The 20,794-nt window shown below is 41.0% G+C and overlaps 1 protein-coding gene across 4 annotated transcripts in view; it reads left to right on the forward strand.

The window, feature by feature from the left end:
- The window catches only part of LOC121272697 (mitogen-activated protein kinase-binding protein 1-like), a 140,833-nt gene extending 121,747 nt beyond the window's left edge, over nt 1–19,086 (forward strand). For 2 of the 4 annotated variants that reach the window (XM_041179434.1, XM_041179432.1), the window contains exons 25-31: nt 172–339; nt 439–559; nt 1,496–1,550; nt 7,350–7,632; nt 7,807–8,727; nt 10,839–10,924; nt 17,500–19,086. In XM_041179434.1, the coding sequence (XP_041035368.1) occupies nt 172–339; nt 439–559; nt 1,496–1,550; nt 7,350–7,632; nt 7,807–8,727; nt 10,839–10,924; nt 17,500–17,742 (1,877 nt within the window). In that variant the 3' untranslated portion in view covers nt 17,743–19,086. The remainder of the gene's footprint in view (nt 1–171; nt 340–438; nt 560–1,495; nt 1,551–7,349; nt 7,633–7,806; nt 8,728–10,838; nt 10,925–17,499) is intronic. The other 2 variants (XM_041179433.1, XM_041179435.1) reach the window with 2 other exon arrangements.
- The last annotated feature ends 1,708 nt before the right edge of the window (nt 19,087–20,794 follow it).

Consider the following 20,794-nt stretch of genomic DNA (forward strand, 5'->3'; position numbering starts at 1 on the left):
GTGCTGGAAATGTCTCTGATATTAAGTGGTTGTTTTTTGTCAAGCAGATCCAATTGTATGAGTTTGGGTATAATATGTTTCGCAAACTAAGTCCACTAAGTGCATTACAAAAATTGAGGCTTGAGGTAAACCCTAACTGTACTTTCTATATCTTTTGTGTACCATCCCTAGATTCTGACTCTGTGGGCCAACTCAGTTCTGATGGTCATTCTTCAGGATTGGAGGAGGAGGAGGAGCAGTCCTGTATGGTGTCACATGAGTCACATACTGCAGAAACACCAGATCAGGAAAAATTTCTCAAGCACAACTTTGAAGCTTTGGCTAATGAATTTTCTAATGGTAACAACTTGTGTAAAATGTGACTTCCTTACCCCTGTGAGTTTTAACTGTTAACTGTTTGCAGCTCCTTGTCACTAAAATTGGTTTATTAATTTGCAGAAAAATTTGACAGCTCTCTGAAAGATCTACAGCAAAGTGCAGAGAATGAAAACAACTTTTTCCTGAATCCTCGTTTGAGTATCTCTGCAAGATTTCTGTCCCGCTGCCAGAAAAACAGCAGGTTCGTGTTGTACTTTCCCAAAAAGATTTAATGAGTTTAATAGTATACAAAACCTTATGAACTTCTTCAGGCCCTTGGTTATATTTTAGCAATTGTTCAATTTGAAGGCTGATTCAAATAGGTTTGCCTAAATATCTGAAAGTTCTTGATGCATATAATGAAGTATATCTCCAGTTCCATTAAATCCCTTTTTTTAAATTCATGTCTTTGCTGGTTGATGGCACAGCACTTACCTTCCACTGTTGTAACCTGTTTCCAAATCTGCTCAAGAAGTCTGGGATTGATTAAATTAATTGGTGCTCTCTGGTTTACACAAGTTAAATCCTATAATGTTGGATCTAATGTGGCACACAGCATTAAACATCCAGCTTGGACAGAAAATAGATTTGACTGGGATTCATTTGCAAGATTGTCCCTTAAAGTGTATTAAAATATTGACTTTTTGAAGGGTATGATTCCATGTGTGCCATCGCCTTCTAATTTTTTTGTCTAAGTGAATATTATTTGACATGTAGATATCACTTAAGTCTGACTTTTCACCCATGATCGGCCTATACTTTCAGCAGAAATTGCTGAACAACATAAAGCAGTAGCAATGTTACTCTTCTCTGTTTTTCCTTGGATATTGCAGTCAGTGTTCTTAATCAAAGTTCCTGGTGCTAATACAACACAAATTACTGATAAAAGTCTAGGGCTTTTCTGTCTGGTACGCTGAAGCAAACTGAATGTTGACCTTTTTTAATTATTTCATTGTATGCCGTCTTTGCAATTGAAAAGTAACCATTTTCTGATTTTAGATTACAAATTAATTTGAGATGGCTCTCCAGAGAAAATTTTAAATCTTTTCAGATAGTTCAATAATTTAGAATGCCACACTTCAGATTTGCTATTTCAGGCAAGTGTTTCTGAATGTTGTGACTTCTGTTTTTCCCACAGAATGGCAGCAGCTTTCCCTCCCAAAGTCCAACTGCAGTTCCAACATGTGCAAGACGTAAGTAGCTAATTTAAACACTTAGTTTTTCCAATTTTCCAAGATCCAATGATTTGTTCAAACCATGTTGCATATAATAGTTACAGGGTACCTCTGATCCAGTTTTCAATGAATATCAAATAGTCCACTTGGTTGTGCTGAGTTTATACATTCAATCATAGGAATTTATTCAACAGACAGTATAGTGGTAAATTCATCAATTTCAGGTAATAAGAGGCCATGCAGAATACAAATTAGAGAGACCGCTGTCGTGCCAATTCTCCAACTTGCTTCCCTCAGTTATAACTTTTGTGTTAGGAGCACGGATCATTGAATTGGCATTGAAGAAAATACTTCTAATCTCAGCAGATTGACAATTTGCATATTGAGTTTAAAGCCATATCCTGGGTAGGAGAGCATTAACTCATGCATAAAGCCTACAGTGCCAAATTAAATAATCAGTTTACTTTTTTTAAATACATGAAAGTAAATATTAAATAGAATTGAGCGTGCTAACAAATGGATTCAAGTGTGTCTTGTAAGAAGGTGACTACTTATTTTCATTAAGTTTTTTGATGAATACATAGTCAGAAATCCATTATCAACTGGGTTAATTTTCTCTCCTGAATGCAACAACTTCAATAATTGCAGTTCCAAAGGCATCAGGCACTGTCTAGTAACTCCATTTTTATCTTAGACCTAGAGAGCAGTTGGTAGCAGATCACTTTGCTATTGGGTGGAGAGGGGAGCTGGGGGGGTGGAACAGACCTCCATTTAATCCTGCCCCTTCCTGACATCCACATGTTCATGCTTACAAGCAGGGATCATTGGGTAGTGATGAGGAGCCTTTCCTAGCCCAAGGATCTTCAGGATAATTCTACCATCGTCACTGCTGTCTTGGATGAGATCAGCACAACTAGTAATAAAGCCTAAGCTGTGCAACTGCCTGTTACCTTTTAGTAAACAGTCAAGGGAAGCAGTGTGTGATATGTTAATTGAGCCACAGCACTTTTACCCAGATGTTAGATCCCATTTGCCAGGCACGATGTATAAGACAAGAAACATAATGTGAACTACTACCACATTATGTCACTCCATCTGATGGGTGAGACAGAGGAAGCTGATACCAGTGCATTTGAGCTATTGACTGAATAAGTTTATGGTCTTGCTGTTGAAAGACAGTGCCCTTGGAGTGGTACTAATTTCCATTATAAAAACAGAATTACCTGGAAAAACTCAGCATGTCTGGCAGCATCGGCGGAGAAGAAAAGAGTTGACGTTTCGAGTCCTCATGACCCTTCAACAGAACTGGTCCAGAACTCGAAACGTCAACTCTTTTCTTCTCCGCCGATGCTGCTAGACCTGCTGAGTTTTTCCAGGTAATTCTGTTTTTGTTTTGGATTTCCAGCATCCGCAGTTTTTTTGTTTTTATCTACTTTCCATTATGTTTCCTTCTGATCATCTTTTGTTTTAGGACTTCCAAAATGGAGTAAAAGCTAAAATTTAGATATAAATTCAGATTGTGACCATATCTTTTTTCCCATTTTTTCACTTGATGAAGTTATGGATATCTTGCTTAAGTCTAAGGAGCTTTCTTGAATAATTATGTAAATTATGATTTTTAATTGGAATATGTATCAGTTGAATCTGATTTTAGAAGTTTGTAAGTCTCCTGTACAATAATTGCAAGATAGAATCATAGAATGGTTACAACACCAATTGATGCCATTTGTCCTGTCATGTCCATGCTGGCTCTCTGCAAGAGCAAATCAGCTAGTGCTACTCCACTGTCTTTTCCCCATAGCCCTGCAAACCATTTGTTATGGTCAAATTGGGAGAGATCAGCTGACTCCTCTTTGTCCCATACCTGGATTATTTATAACAGAGAGTTTGAATTTTTTAAAAATGTGATGTTGCCAATTCACTATGCTCTTAAACTGTGTGCTGTGTATAGCTTTGGTATAAGAATTAATCTCGCCAGATTCCTTGCGTTAACAAGTAAGCAGTTAGTTTTATTACTAACACTTAATTGGGTAAAGATACGGAAATTGACAAACTCCCCTCTAATGTTTAACAAAAACACAATTTCCCCACACATGCTCACAAATAAATAAAACTTTACAGTATCAGATATGTTAAAACTTGGCCAAGATTTTTTTTTAAAAAGTAGTCAATTTATTCACTGCCCAAATGCTTAGTTAGAGAGTCACTTTCTATAGTGGGTGCTGGTACTTTGGTTTCTCACTGAAGCAGTTACTCTGCAGTTGTGGCCGGTTGATTCTCTGTTTCTCTTGAAGACAATGATATTGAGTTGGGATGCTCCTTTAAGAATTCTTGGTTAACAACCGTGAGGTCTTCTGGTGGGTTTTCAAACCACAAACAGGGCTCAGCTTTGTTGAGAGAGGTTTCTGAGAGAGAGGGGGAGTGCTGAGGCTGTTGCCCTTACTGTCACTATGGCAGTCTCTGTATGTTAGTTCAAATCCAATATATTTTACACCAAGAGCTGGGTCACATTTCTGGGTTCAGTCTGGGACTTATCTTAGCCATTGTCTCAGAGCTCTGTAAACTGTCTCCATAAATTGGCTTGTGGCGTTCACAAGTGCAATTTAGTAGCCACTGTAAGACAGTGTCCTTTTTAGCACAAAATGTTCTCAATATATCCAATATCAATATTCTGTATTGCACACCTTTGTAATACTTCAGATAATTATCCAATTCCCTTTTGAAAGCCATTATTGAATCTGCCCCCACCACATTCTTGGGCAGTGCATTCCAAACCTAAGCACCAGCTTAAAAGTTTCCCTTCATGTTGCCTTTGGTTCTTTTGACAATCACTTTTAAATCATTGTCCTCTGGTTCTTGACCCTTGCACCAATAGGAACGGTTTTTCTTAACCTACTCCATCCCAGTGGCTCTATCAAACTCTCAACCATCTCTTCTCCAAGGAGAACAGTCCCAATTTCTCCAATCTATCTATATATCTGGTTCCAGGGAAGAACTTCATTCTTGTCGATCTTTTCTTGCACCCTCTCTAGTGCCTTCAGATCCTTCCTAAAATGTGGTGCCCAGAATTGGACACATCATTCCAGTTGAGGCTGAGTCAGTGTTTTATGAAGATTACTCAGTTGAGGCACATTTTAGGGTTTGCTCTAGCTTCCTTACTTTTGCACTCTGTCCTTCTATTTATAAAGCCCTGGACCTCATATGTCCCCTTTCTCAACTGTCAACAATTTGTGCACATATATCCCCCCTTGTCATTCTGCTCTTGGAATCCTTTTGTCTTTTATTTTATATTACCTGTGCCCATTCTACCTTTGTGGAATGTCCTTGTCCTCTTGGAGCCCATCACAATCCTTCCCGGCCCAGGGAAACCCACCATATAAAGTCCTCCAGTCTGAAAAACAACTGTTCGCTACTATTTTCTGTTTCTTGTCACTCAGCCAATTTCATATCCATGCTGCCATTACCCCTTTTGCTCACAAGTCTGTTATGTGACACTTTATCAAACGCCTTTCAGAAGCCTGTGTGCAGCACATCAACTGCATTACCCTCATCAAACCTCAGTGTTGCCTAATCAAAAAAACTTAAATGCAATTTGCTTTTAACAAATCCCCACTTGTTTTCCTTAATTAATCTACATTTGCCTAAGTGACTTTAATTTCCACCCTTGCTTTCCTTAGTATTCTCAGATAAATCTCTGATCCTGGTGACTAATCAACTTTAAGTACAGCTAGCCTTTCCAGTACAACCTTTTTATCAGTTTTTAGCATAATCAGTATGTCAACTACTTTCTCTTTCAATATGATTTTTGCAGCATCCTCTTCCTTGGTTAAAAACAGGTGCAAAATGTTAATTTACTTCCTCAGCCATTCCCTCTGCCCTCACGCATAAATCTTATTTTTGGTCCCTAATCAACCCTACTCCTCCTCTAGCATTATTTTACTACTTATATGCCTATGACTGACTTTTGGATACCCTTTTTACGTTAACTGATAGTCCCTTCTCATATTCTTTTGCACACCCCTTCTGAACTTTGTTCGTCCAGTGACATGACCACTATCTAGAGGTTCAGACCAGTGCTCTGGGGACATGGGTTCAAATCCCACCATGGCAGTTGGAATTTAAATTTGATTAATAAATTTGTAATTATTCTCAATAATGGTGACCATGAAACCATCTGGTTAAAAACCCATCTGGTTCATTCATGTGAATGTCAGTGGCATTGCTGTCAACAAATCCCCCTCTATCAATATCCTGCGGTTTACCACTGACCAAAATCTGAACTGGACCAACCATATAAACACTCGGGCTACATGAGCAGGTCAGAAGCTGGGAATTCGTGAGTAACCCACCTCCTGACTTGCCAAAATCTGGCCACCATCTACAAGGCTCAAGTCAGGAGTGTGATGGAATATTCTGCACTTGCCTGGATGAGTGCAGCTCCAAAAACACTCGACACCATCCAGGACAAAGCTGCACGCTTGATTGGCATCCAATCCACACCTTAAACATTTGCTCCCTCACTACTGACACACAGTGACAGCAGTCCGTACTAGCTTCAAGATGCACTGCAGCAATTCACCAAGGCTTCTTCGACAGCACCTTCTAAACCCGTCACCTCTACCACCTAGAAGGATAAGGGCAGCAGATACATAGGACCATCACCTGCAAGTTTCCCTCCAAGTTGTACACCGTCCTGTCCTGGAACTATATTACAGTCACTTTACTGTTGCTGGGTCAAAATCCTGGAACTCCCTTCCTAACAGCCATGTGGGTGTACCTATACTACATGGACTGCAGCAGTTCAAGAAGGTGGTGTGCCACTGCTTTTCGGGGGCAAAAATTAGGGATGAGCAATAAATGCTAGCCCACAACCTGTGAAAGAATAAAGTTAGAAAAACTTAGATAAAAACAAAAAAACTACGGATGCTGGAAATCCAAAACAGAAACAGAATTACCTGGAAAAACTCAGCAGGTCTGGCAGCATCGGCGGAGAAGAAAAGAGCTGACGTTTCGAGTCCTCATGACCCTTCGACAGAACTCGAAGAGGACTCAAAACGTCAGCTCTTTTCTTCTCCGCCGATGCTGCCAGACCTGCTGAGTTTTTCCAGGTAATTCTGTTTCTGTTTTAGAAAAACTTAGACTGGATTGCTGTAAATTATTCTGACTTCACATTTTATCCCCTTTCTTTGGAACCTATTGTATAGACCAGCATTGGACCTGAGCTGAGCTCATCCTGCTCTAGCACTACCCTATCACTTTTCTTAAGAAAAACGTGGAAAATATTAGTCAAACTTTCCTATGTGATTCTGATTTGACTTGCTGTGTGCATTAAGCATAGTTGAAATTAAAAATTGTCATCACTTATTCAATTTGAGGGGAATCTATTTCTTAATTGAACGTTGTTGTAATTCTGCTAAGTACAAGAATGTTTCTGTGAATCCCACTATCTTGCACAGCTATAATATTGCTCAGGACAGATTGTATGTTTCCATTGCTATGTGGTAATCAGCACAGAGTTCAGTGAAAGATAGAAGATACTTGAAATACTGGACTCATTAAAAAAATTTGTATTTCAGCATTTGTAGATTAATCCCTTTATCTCTATATGGCTAATGTGACATCTAAATTCCCTAACAGCATCTTTTACTCCAGTTGATGCTGGGGTAGATATGCGATGTAGCTTTGGGTGATCATGGAATACAGTCCCTACTTGAACCATCAGTTACCACTGAACAAAAATAAGACTAAAAGAAAATTTGTGACAAGTAAATGTATCTTTGTTTTATAATTGTGTTTCTCTTTCCTCCCCCCTCACAGACAAGTTACAAATCTACACAATTAAGTGCTGAAATTAAACCTTTTATAGAAGTTAAAGGATCCAAGTCACAGCCATCTTTCGAAGGGGCAAAGAACCATAGCGATGAAATGTTGAGTCAAAGTGTTGAGAAAGTGTACAGTGGAAGTGAATGGGGTTTAGAGTCAGTGAGTTCAAGTGCCGAGATGTCTCATGCATTGACAGGGGTGAAAGGTGCAGCACCATATAATGGAAGAAGCCTAATGTATAAACGCTCAGTCTCTGTGATGGACCTGGTACAAGCAGGTAAGATTTAACCCTAGAAGTTTTCTATTACAAAATGGTAGTTAATACACCCCAAGCAAATGCCCTTTTGTTAATAAAATGATTAATTTCCATTTCACAATCTTTTCCACCTTTTTGCCATAAGTGCATTAACTAAATATTTGACCTCATTTATTTTTTCTCATTTTCAATCAGAAGAACAGGTGTCATCCGCTTCATTCATAGCAGCCTCAGGATCCAGCATGCATAATATGCATGTAAATGAGGGGACAGTGCAGAGACATTCACTGTATGGCAAAATGGACATGCTTGCTGCAACTTTGAGCAAAGAGGTGTCGAAGAGCAAACCTGGCAAACCCAGGTCCTACATGCACCCAACTGCCAGTTTCAAAGCTAAAATGTCACGTAGTGCATCAATGGGAGAAAACCTGCACCTGAAAACCTTAGGACAGTCGAGTGCTATGAGTTTACCTAGTTCCAGAGCAGTATCTACTGTAGACTTAATGGAGTCCGTGAATGGCTCCACTCCAAGTGAAGATGGTCCAACTGAAAATCTTAAAGAAAAGGTGGCGTCAAAAGAGACATTACAGAATGGTGCTTTGTCTTATGGGAACCATCAAGCTAGAGCTAACTTAACTTTGAACCTTTCCAAAATGCACACAGACAGACTGCTGATGCCTCCTCCGATAGCTAATGGTGTTGCTGTTTCGAAGGTCAAACAAAAACTGCGTGCTGGCCAGGACTCCACACGGCTATCTACCTCAGCAGTCACACCTACACAACCAGTGTGTTTGGCTAAAAAAGATCAAACCGTTTGTGAAGATGCTGAGGAAAATGGGAGCAGCCCAAACATGAACTCATTGACAATCCTAAAGAGAGATACTGGGAATTCGGAGCACTGTAACAATTCTCAAGATGTCATGGAGCACAAGTTAGAAGTATTTCAGTCATGGGACTCAATTACTGTACTACCACAGCACGACAGCATCAGTCCCAACAGCAATGGAGTGAGCAATAATTCTATAACTATCACCAAAAGAAACTACCTTCCCACAAGTGTTCCTAAATCACCCAGAGAATGTGCAGGGATTGAAGAGCAACCCACCAATGAAACAGGTACTATAATTTCCAATATGTATTTAGCTTCCATTGCATCTCTGGCTCCCAATATTATTTTTTGAAGAAAAGATATAGAATTAATCTTTATAGTTCTGTCACAGTAAAGTTTGTTTTCTTCTTGGCTAACTTGAATAAGAATGTTTGTTTGTTTTTGTTTTTTATGCCATTTGTTTTTTCCCCACCCTAACTCTATCTCCACTTAAAAGCCTCTCTACTGCTATATTATTCTACCATTTAAGCGACCTGAACTGCAGATGTTGCAGTTGTCTGGACAGTTCAGGGGTGTGTGCTTCTGCTGGGTATGGTAAGACCTTTCTTCCTTCCACTTTCTGCCCAGCAACCAAAAAAATATTCTTGTGTATAACTTTAAGATACTTGAATGTTGTAGTGCATGCATTGCATAAGTGCAGTTGTTCTGATGCTTACACATAATAAATGTTTAAATTGTGTAGGTAGATATTATGGCCAGATGAATAATGACTAACTTCAAACTTTTAGTGATGAAAAGTGGATTCACCTTTCAAAGTCGTTATAATTTCTTCCCATGGAATTGAAGGAAAATATTCAGGATGTGAAGGGTTAATTCCCATCTGTTTTCAGGTTAAATCTCCTAGCAACTCAATTTAACGTCTGGAGTAGTGGTAATATGCTGGACCAGTATTCCAGAAGCCCAGACTAGTGCTCTGGGGACACGGGTTCAGATCCCCCCACCACGACAGCCAGTGGAATTTAAATTCAATCAATACATCTGGAATTTAAAAGCTAGTCTTGTTAATAGCGATCATGAATCCATAGTCGATTTGAAAATCCATCTGGTTCACTAATGGATTCCTTTAGGGAAGAAAATCTGCTATCTTTACATGGTTTGGCCTACATATGACTAAGTTGACACTGAGATGGCCTAGCAAGCCACTCAGTTGTATCAAAACCAAGAAGGAATGAAACCGGATGAATCCTCGGATACCGAAGCAGTCCATGCCCATATGCAGCAGGACCTGGACAACCTTCAGGCTTGGGCTGATAAGTGGCAAGTAACCTTTGTGCCCACATGTGCCAGACAATGTCCATCTCCAACAAGAGAGAATCCAGCCATTCCACCCCCCTTCCCCCCACCCACACACTTTACATTCAATGGTATTACCATCACTGAATCACCCACTTTTAACATGCTGGAGCAGTCATAACAATAGTGTGGCTACAATAGCAGGTCAAAGGCTGGGAATTCTGTGGTGTGTAACTCTCCTCCTGACTCCCCTAAGCGTGTCCACCATCTACAAGGCATAAGTCAGGAGTGTGATGGAATACTCTCCACTTGCCTGGATGAGTACAGCTCCAACAACACTCGGGAAGCTCAATACCATCCAGGAAAAAGGAGCCTGCTTGATTGGTACCCCATGCACCACCTTCAACATCCACTCCCTCCACCACTAATGCACAGTGGCAGCATTGTGTACCACCTACAAGATGCACTGCAGCAATATGCCAAGGCTCCTCTGACAGCACCTTCCAAACCTGCAACCTCTACCAACTGGAAGGACAAGGACAGCAGATGCATGGGAATACCAACACCTGCAAGTTCTCCTCCAAGCCACACAACATCTTGACTTGGGAATACATCGCTGTTCCTTCACTTTTGCTGGGTCAAAATACTGGAACTCCCTCCCTTACTGTTGGATGTACGTATACCACATGTAGTGTAGAGGTTCAAGAAGTCAGCTCACCACTGCCTTCTCAAGGGCAATTAGGGCTGGGCAATAAAAAAAAAATGCTGACCTAACCAGGGATGCCCACATCCTGTGAAAGAATTTTTAAAAAAAAACTGAAAAATCTAAGCTTAGTTCATGCATCCAATGCATGGGTAGTCACTAACTTTTTTGATCGAGAGTCCTGAGCAGCATTTGATTGCGGCTGCTGTGTGATACACCAGAAGCTACCATTTTTACTTTTAACACCATTTATGCCTTATTTCTACACAAAATGAAACGCTGTGCAGGTATCAGATTACATGGGTGTGGGGGGAAATATTTTGTGATTCACTGATGCTGCTTCTCCTAGTATGTTTACAAGTATGTTGAATTTTTTCCTCCATTGGTTCTTGATTTTTGCAGATCTTGTAGTCAGTATCGAGAACTGCGAGTATGTCGTAACAGAACTTCAGAGCACTTTGCATAAGGCCTTGCAGCTGTACAGCAAGGTAGGTACATGTTGATTAACTTCATCAATATCTTAATTCTACTCTTTTCCCTATTTCAAACAGCTTTGTTTTCTCCACTATTTGTTGTATTTTTGATTAAGGGTGCAGAAAACTGACCTATTTGAGCTCTGACCTACTTTGTTACTCCTACCTGCCTGACTTAGACCATAAGACATAGGATTGGAGATTAGTCCATTCGGCCCATCGAGTCTGCTCTGCCATTCAATCATGGCTGATAAGTTTTACAACCCCATTCTCCCGCCTTCTCCCCATAACCTTTGATCCTCTAACCAGTCAAGAAACTATCTTTCTCAGTCTTAAATACACTCAATGACCTGGCCTCCACGGCCTTCTGTGGCAATGAATTCCATAGATTCACCACTCTCTGGCTAAAAAAGTTTCTCCTCATCTCTGTTCTAAAAGGTCTTCCCTTTACTCTGAGGCTGTGCCCTCGGGTCCTAGTCTCTCCTGCTAATGGAAACATCTTCCCCACGTCCACTCTATCCAGGCCTTTCAGTATTCTGTAGGTTTCAATCAGATCCCCCCTCATCCTTCTAAACTCCATCGAGTATAGACCCAGAGTCCTCAAACGTTCCTCATATGTTAAGCCTTTCATTCCTGGGATCGTTCTCGTGAACCTCCTCTGGACCCTCTCCAGGGCCAGCACATCCTTCCTGAGATACAGGGCCCAAAATTGCTCACAATATTCTAAATGTGGTCTGACCAGAGCCTTATAAAGCCTCAGCAGCACATCCCTGCTTTTATATTCTAGTCCTCTCGAAATAAATGCCAACATTGCATTTGCCTTCCTAACTACCGACTCAACCTGCAAGTTAACCTTAAGAGAATCCTGGACTAGGACTCCCAAGTCCCTTTACACTCCAAATTTCTGAATTCTCTCCCCATTTAGAAAATAGTCTATGCCTCTATTCTTCCTACCAAAGTGCATGACCTCACACTTCCCCACGTTGTATTCCATCTGCCACTTCTTTGCCCATTCTCTTAACCTGTCCAAATCTTTCTGCAGCCTCCCTGCCTCCTCAATACTACCTACCTGTCCCTCTACCTATCTTTGTATCATCAGCAAACTTCGCCAGGATGCCCTCAGTTTCTTCATCTAGATCATTAATGTATAAAGTGAAAAGTTGTGGTCCCAACACTGACCCCTGCGGAACTCCACTAGTCACTGGCCGCCATCCTGAGAAGGACCCCCTTATCCCCACTCTCTGCCTCCTGCCAGACAGCCAATCTTTTATCCAAGCTAGTACCTTGCCTCTAACACCATGGGCTCTTATCTTACTGAGCAGCCTCCTGTGCGGCACCTTGTCAAAGGCCTTCTGGAAGTCCAAGACTTCAGTGGGTGCTTCTCCCAATAGTTTCACATCAAGACAAATGGAACTCGCTTTCACAGCAGTAGTTGAGGTGACCAACATGGATGCATTTAAGGGAAGGTAGATAAACATATGAGGGGATAAAGGAAGAAAAGGTTATCTTGATGGGGTTAGGTGAAGAAGGTTGGAAGAACAATAGTGTAGAACATGAAACGGGCACAGCCCTATTGGGTTGAATGGCCTGTTTCTTTGCTCACAGCAGGGTCTTGCATAATATTTACATCAGACAACCTGTGCACAATGTTGTAATAGGTTTCAAGGGAATACTGTGGCATTTAAAAGGGCTACATAAAATTAGTACTGCACAGAAGCATTGCATTTAGCAGCTATATGGATGTTTCCTTTTCCATGGTGAATAGTGGTTTCACTGCCTAGAAATAAAACCAGTTCACATGTGAATTTTTTTTAATAATGAATATCAGCCTAAAGTTGAATCAGAAGGCTGTCAATCCCCTCTTTAGGAAGGCAGGGAGGAGATACAGCAGAGTGGAATGTTATTATGCTACATAATCTTCATCTTCATTTACTGATGAACTGTCAAAAAATATATGCTGTACCTCACTTTTTAAAAGCATAGAAGATAGACCAAACCCTAGTTTCTGACATGAGGCCCATTGGCTTAATGTTCCTGAGATTGTGGAATTTTTTTTTCCGTTTAATCATTGTAATGTTGCCTCGGGTTCAAGTTGTCCATAAAATTTGTGTTTACATTTCTACTTTGGTCATTTGGACAGAATCTTCTCACAAACCCACAATCTCCACTGCCTGGAAGGGCCAGAGCAGCAAGTGTATGAGAACACCACACCAACATGTGCCCTCCAAGTCTCTCACCATCCCACTTTGGACGTGTAATGGCATTCCTTCATCATCACTAGATCAAAATCCTGAAATCCCCTACCTAACGGCCCTGTGGGTTTACCTACATCACACAACTGCAGAGGTTGAAGAAGACAACTAGCCACTACCTTCATGAGAGCTACTAGGGATGGGTAGTAAATGCTTCCTCTGGCCACACCCTACAATATTTTTTTGAAAAGGAAACCATCAATTCTAAGCAGCTATTGAAATTAAAATAATATAAAACTGCTGCAAGGCCATCTTGGTTTATTTACTGACTTGCTAGTAAAGATGAAAGATGTCAAAATTCTTAGATCAAACTAATAGAGATTTGAAAGAAGGCATCCTTTAGGACTCTATTTGTCTATTGCCAATTGATTACAATGAGTTTAGATATACTACATTTGCCTAAAATAGGCACCCAGGCACTGGACGGCCAGATTAATCAGTGGACTGTTGAACTAGCAATGCGCTTTTGTCTGGTTCCCTACCTAAGACCATAAAACATAGGAGCAGAAATTAGGCCATTTGGCCCATCAAGTTTGCTCCGCCATTCAATCATGGCTGATAAGTTTCTCAACCCCATTCTCCATTATGGTCACTTCCTCCTAAGGGTTCCTTCACTTTAAGCTCCCTTATCAAATCTGCCTCATTACAGATCACTAAATCTAGAATTGCCTGTTCCCTAGTGGGCTCCACCACAAGCTGTTCCAAAAAGCCATGTCGTAGACACTCCACAAGTTCCTTTTCTTGGGTTCCACTACCAACCTGATTTTCCCAGTCTATCTGCATATTGGAATCCCCCATGATCACAGTAACTTTGTCTTTCTTACATGCCTTTTCTATCTCCTGGTGTATCTTGTGCCCCACGTCCTGACTACTGTTCTGAGGCCTGTACATAACTCCCATTATTTTTTTTTTACTTTTGCGGTTCCTCAACTCTACCCACACAGATTCTACATCATCTGACCCTATGTCATTTCTTGCTATCGATTTAATTTCATTTCTTACTAACAAAGCAACCCCAGCCCCTCTGCCAACCTGCCTATCTTTTCGATAGAATGTATATCCTTGGATATTTAGCTCCCAGTCCTGATCCTGTTGCAGCCATGTCTCCATGATGCCCACCACATCATACCTGCCAATTTCAATCTGCGCCACAAGCTCTTTTACCTTATTTCGTATACTACATGCATTCAGATACAACACCTTCAGTCCTGTATTTCCCATCCCCTTTCTCATTGTCGTCCCTTTATCTGATGTACATGAAGTTAGATTCCTAGCCCTTTCCAAACACTCTGTCCTATTTTGTGTTCTGGGGACTTTAATAGCCTCTCCTGGGCTCTCCGTTCTTTTCAGTTTTTTCATAATTTTCCATGAAGTTGAATCTACACCACCTCCACCCCCCCCCCCCCCCCCCGGCCCCCCAACACACACACACACACACACACACACACACACACACACACACACACACACACACACACACACACACAGTAGAGACTGTCCCAACGGTACAGATCCTTCCTGTTCCAGTACTGATGCCAGTGCCCCATTGTTCATTGGGCATTTTCTACTGGAAAATGATTGGAATGATACATCTCTTGTACATAGAAACAGTGAGTGAGGAGGAAAATCAGCAACACTAGTGTATATATGTTCACAGAATCTCACAGTGCAGAAGAGACCCTTCGGCCAATTGAGTCTGCACCAACGCATGAGAAACACCTGACCTACCTACCTAATCCCATTTACCAGCACTTGGCCCATAACCTCGAATGTTATGACGTGCCAAGTGCTCATCCAGGTACTTCTTAAAGGATGTGAGGCAACCCACCTCCACCACCCTCCCAGGCAGCATGTTCCAGACCATCACCACCCTCTAGATAAAAAAGATTTTCTTCACATCCCCCAGTAAACCTCCTGCCCCTCACCTTGAACTTGTGTCCCCTCGTGACTTCTTCTTCAACTAAGGGGAACAGATGCTCCCTATCCACCCTGTCCATGCCCTTCGTAATCTTGTACACGTCGATCAGGTTGCCCCTCAGTCTTCTCTGCTCCAACCCAAGTCTATCCAACCTCTCTTCATAACTTAAATGTTTCATCCCAGGCAACATCCTGGTGAATAATCTCTGCACCCCCTCCAGTGCAATCACATCCTTCCTATAATGTGGCGACCAGAACTGCACACAGTACTCCAGCTGTGGCCTCACCAAGGTTCTATACAACTCCAACATGACCTCCCTGCTTTTGTAATCTATGCCTCGATTGATAAAGGCAAGTGTCCCATATGCCTTTTTCACCACCCCACTAACATGCCCCTCCGCCTTCAGAGACCTATGGACACACACGCCAAGGTTCCTTTGTTCTTCAGAACTTCCTAGTGCCATGCTGTTCATTGAATACTTCTTTGTCAAATTACTCCTTCCACAGGGTATCACCTCACACTTATCAGGGTTAAATTCCATCTGCCACTTATCTGCCCATTTGACCATCCCATCTACATCTTCCTGTAGCCCAAGACACTCAGCCTCACTGTTAACCATCCGGCCAATCTTTGTGTCATCCGCAAACTTACTAATCCTACCCCTCAGGTAATCATCTATGTCGTTTATATAAATGACGAATAATAGGGGACCCACTCCAGTGGTACGCCACTGGACACTGGCTTCCAGCCACTAAAGCAGCCTTCTGTCTCCTTTGTCTCCTATAACTAAGCCAATTTTGAATCCACCTTATCAAATTACCCTGTATCCCATGTGCATTGGCCACCTTTATAAGTCTCTCACGTGGGACCTTGTCAAAGGCTTTACTGAAATCCATATAAACTACGTCGACTGCACTACCCTCATCTACACACCTGGTCGTCACCTCAAAAAATTCAGTCAAATTTGTTAGGCATGACCTCCCTCTGACAAAGCCATGCTGACTATCCCTGATCAAACTTTGCCTCTCCAAGTGGAGATAGATTCTCTCCTTCAGAATTTTCTCCAATAGTTTCCCTACCACTGACGTGAGACTCATTGGTCTGTAGTTCCCTGGCTTATCTCTACAACCCTTCTTAAATAGCGGAACCACATTAGCTGTTCTCCAACCCTCTGGCACCTCCCCTGTGGCCAGAGAGGAATTAAAAATTAGGGTCAGAGCCCCTGCGATCTCGTCCTTTGCCTCCCTCAGCAGTCTGGGACACAAATCATCCGGGCCTGGAGATTTGTCCACTTTTAAGCCTGCCAACACCTCTAATACCTTATCACTCCCTGTATCAATTTGCTCAAGAACCTCGCAGTCTCTCCCCCCGAGTTCCATACCTTTATCCTCATTCTCTTGGGTGAAGACAGATGTGAAGTATTCGTTCAACACTCTACCGATTTCCTTTGGCTCCACCCATAGATTGCCCCCTTGGTCCTGAATGGGCCCTACTCTTTCCCTGGTTATCCTCTTCCCATTGATATACTTGTAGAATATCTTGGGATTTTCCCTACTTTCACCAGCCAGAGCTTTCTCATATCTCCTCTTAGCTCTCCTAATTACTTTCTTAAGCTCCACCCTTCACTGTCTGTACTCCACTAATGCCTCCGCTGATTTGCTCCTGCTAAAAACCTCTCTTTTCCTTCTCATCGTGTCCTGAATATCTTGGGTCATCCATGGTTCTCTGGGCTGTTACTCCTTCCTATCACCCTAGAGGGAACATGTTGAGTTTGTACCCTCCCCATTTCCTTTTTGAATGCTCCCCGCTGCTCTTCTGTCGATTTAGCTGTTCCCAGTCTACCTTGGCCAGATCCTGCTTTATTTTATTAAAATCTGCTCTCCCCCCAATCCAAAACATTTTTTTGCATTTGTCTATTTCTTTGTCCATAACGAGCTTAAATTGTACCATGTTGTGGTTGCTATTACTAAAATGGTCCCCCACCACCACCTCAGCCACCTGTCTGGCTTCATTCCCCAGAATGTTAAAGTGCACCCCTCAGTCACATTGGTTCCTACAGAGATCCACAATCCAAATCATTGCGAAGTGGTCGGGGATGTAAATTGTGACAAAATGAAATATGGTATTGATTGAATTAGCTGAGGGTAGTCATTGTTCTGAGTTAGTTTTAGTATCCCAAGAATAGGGAGGGAAAAGATCACCTGTTCTTGCTTTTGATTACTGCTGTGGGATGCTCATGAATGGACGTTACTTGAAAACAAAACTTAGCTGAGCTACAATACCTTCCTCACCTAGTTCTTTAAAAAATCAGCTGTGTGAAACATGTGCACCCTACCAGAACAGCTCCTGTCTGAGCAGCTGTACCTCAGGAGGAAGGAATTTTTTTTTTTTAAATAATTGCTCCAATCCTTTCTTTACAGGTGACGTCCAGTGAAGATGCACCGGAAGTGAAGTCCCAGATGAAAGCCATCCTGTGTGATGCATTTTCCTCTGCGAGGAAGCATTTGAACTCTGTAGAGTGTTTGCCAATTTCGGCTTCTCTGGTAAACAAGCCACCATTTGCTTCAGAATCTCTTGAGAATGGCAAGGCAACAGCTTTACTCGAACACTATTCAGAACTGTTGATAAAAATGATGGCGCAAAAACTACAATTACAACATTGAATTGATGCATTTGAGGAGCCAGAAAAGGATGTTAAAATTGAACATTGACCTAGGAAATTGTACAGCATTCTAATAAGTGTATTTTATGCAGCTCCTCTAACGAGGGAACCATAATCAACATGTCATATTAGAATTATAGTCAGTAGTTTATTTAAGCTCAGAAAAGCTTTCCAAATTTTCTTCTTTTTGTTCAGAATTGGTCAGATCCCTCCATTGTTACAGAAGCTTATGTACTGATGACTTGCAGAAAATGTTTAATAGTCACTTTAGGTAATTGAAGAACAACACACATCTGCAGCTCCATAGACACACACAACTATTTAATTCTGCACCCACACCTTCTATGAGAAATAAGAGCCCAGAAAATGATTTCAGTATGTTTTAAAATCTAGTTAACCTTTCCAGAATTGTTTGGTTTTTGTTTTTAAAAAATTTTGTACAAACCATAAAGATTATATATTTCTGTGAAACAATCCCAAACCACCTACAAAATAGCTCAAAATAGCTAAACATAGGAAAGTACAGTTGGTTGACATTACTGGTTTCAAAAGGCAGTCTACTCTGTAATTCAAACTGTTTATTATATTTTTAAGGAAAACTGAGTTATCTAATTTAAATTGAGCAATACAAACATAAAAGTTAGAATTCAGCTCTTCAAATTATCTGGCCATTCAATTTTAATTGAATTTTGAATTAATGAGTAGACTGCAATATTGATATCTCAAATACAGTGAGAGTCAGCTGGCTATACCTGATTAGTCAGGTATAATGTTCTATTTTAGTGTATTCATAGAAACTTTTTGTGCTGATTACCTGAAATAAATCTGAGACACTTTTGTTTTTAATTTTGCTGTCTCAAGGGGAGAATTTTTGGTTTTTGCTCAGTCCCTTTCCCCTGACCTCCTGGTGCAAGGAATCATAGGCTGAAGCCTATTCATGCATAAGTATTTTTCAGAGCTAGTTTGATACTATTTTTAAAAAAAACTAAATATGTGATGTCTTAAATTTTGTCGCGTGTAGAGGGCTGAATCCCTATTGCAAAAGGGGTTGTTCTTCTTAATCAGGGTTTCTGATATGCAACATTTTTAAAAAGTTTATTGCATTTTTAAAAACACTGTATGATGCACATGGATAGTACTTGTTTTAGTTCTGCTGTACATATACCTGTATAAGGTTAGACATTGCAACGCAATAATGTATTATGGTAAATGCACATTGTTTTGAATATTGCAGTATTGTATGATGTCCCCTCTTTTTCGTATGTATATTATTAGCTGTGTTCGTTTATTTTTCTTAAACCCCTTGCCTTAAATCTTTTGAAATAAATTTGTTTTTGTTTATGAACATTTGAGTTCTAACGACTGCTTCAAGAGGATAAAAACCATTGGTCAGGTAGTTGTAATTCTCAGGGAGAAAGTCAGGCATTTTTTAATTGGAAAGAAAGATTAATAAGAATTGATACTTCCTAATGTTCATGAGCAAACTGACCATCTTAATCTAATCGTGTGAAAGCAAAATTTCTCCCTAGTTTCAGCTCAGCAAAACCTTGACAAATGCCTATTGTGATTGGAGATGTTTCTTTTGGAGTATGTTTGCTGTGCTACCCTTAATCCTTTGCTTTAACAGTTTAGATGTATCAAATTTCAGCCTGCTCCAGGAGCAGCATGTGCCTGTACACTGGAAGTGGTGCAGCCCCCAAAGTTGGTGTGGCTGCAGGTCACCAGTACACAAGCTTCTTGAACACAACTTGCACGGTGGCCTGATGATAGTGGCATGAATTTTACTGTGGTAGTGATGACAGAACTCTCTGTATTCACCATCATTACTCTACTGAACTGAGAGCAACTTCTGGAATCAGCACACATGCAGATTAAGCTAGAAGTTTAGAAGTTGCTAAGTGTGATTCTGCACTCCTCCAGAGCAAACACTGTTGAAGTCTCCCCCCTCCAACAGAGTACATTCCTTAACCAATCAGTGGATTGACAAATTTCCACTTTTATACTGTTGTTCTCTCTGCAAAAAGATTCAAGGAATTTCCCAGGCACTTTTGACAGTGTAAGCAACTACACGAAGGAAAGCTCCCCTCTTTTGGTTCACAGACATAAGCTAGCAGGAGGATAAGTAATCCTCTGCAAACGGAACAAAAGCAAGGCTGTTGTCTGGTTGTTTGGAGGTGGGGTGGGGAAATGTTGGTTTGCTTTGGAGTCATGAAACCGCGGACCTTTCCAGGATTCCTGCCCCATTCGCAGCACCCTAATTTTCATTGCTGTGGGAGAAGGTTGTGGAAACAGGTGCACAGCAGGAAAGCCAGTGAGCAAATTTCTTTTAGATCTCTTGTCACTGGTTCATTGTTTATTAATACAAGATAGAGATTTGACACATTGGGTTGTTGAAGCAGCATTTTCTTTAATATAGTTATGAATTGTCTTTCTAAGCATTCCCACACATGCCGTTGTTAATAGAGGATTCATTTGGCTCTGCACAGAGCATATGCTGGGGTGAATGGGCTTGGATGTGCAATGAGTTGGCATGTAGGAGGGGCATGGAGAGTGGGTGGGAGTGTAGTGAGAGGTGTGAAGGCCAGAGAGCTTAATATTTAGCAAGACAACTGGGGCGAAGTCCCAGAGTACGAAGGAGAGTCTTTTAAACAGCCCACTTGGCTGCCCCTGTGGCCATCTCTAATCTGCGTCTGAGGATGACAGGCCCATCTCTATCCCAATCACAAATTTCCTGACTCAAGCTAACCCCCTCAGTAGGGAATACCATGCGTTTATGCAAGTTTTGAGTTTGCATTGAAAAAATTGCATTACGCACATGCTGGTTACTCGCTGTTTTTAATTGGTAAAGCTTACATTATAATCATTTAACTCCATTATCAAAAGTTAATATTTTGATCATGCACTTTATGAAGCAGTAACTGAAGTGATTAACAAAATAGTGTTTTTTTAAAGCACACATCTTTAAGCAACCATTTTTCTAATAATGCCACTCCCACTTAATCACAAAGCTTGAGTGTTATGAAGTTCATTAAGGAGCTGTCACTTTTTGTTTT

The sequence above is a fragment of the Carcharodon carcharias genome, chromosome 34 (genome assembly GCF_017639515.1).
Source record: "Carcharodon carcharias isolate sCarCar2 chromosome 34, sCarCar2.pri, whole genome shotgun sequence".
Classification (NCBI taxonomy): domain Eukaryota; kingdom Metazoa; phylum Chordata; class Chondrichthyes; order Lamniformes; family Lamnidae; genus Carcharodon; species Carcharodon carcharias.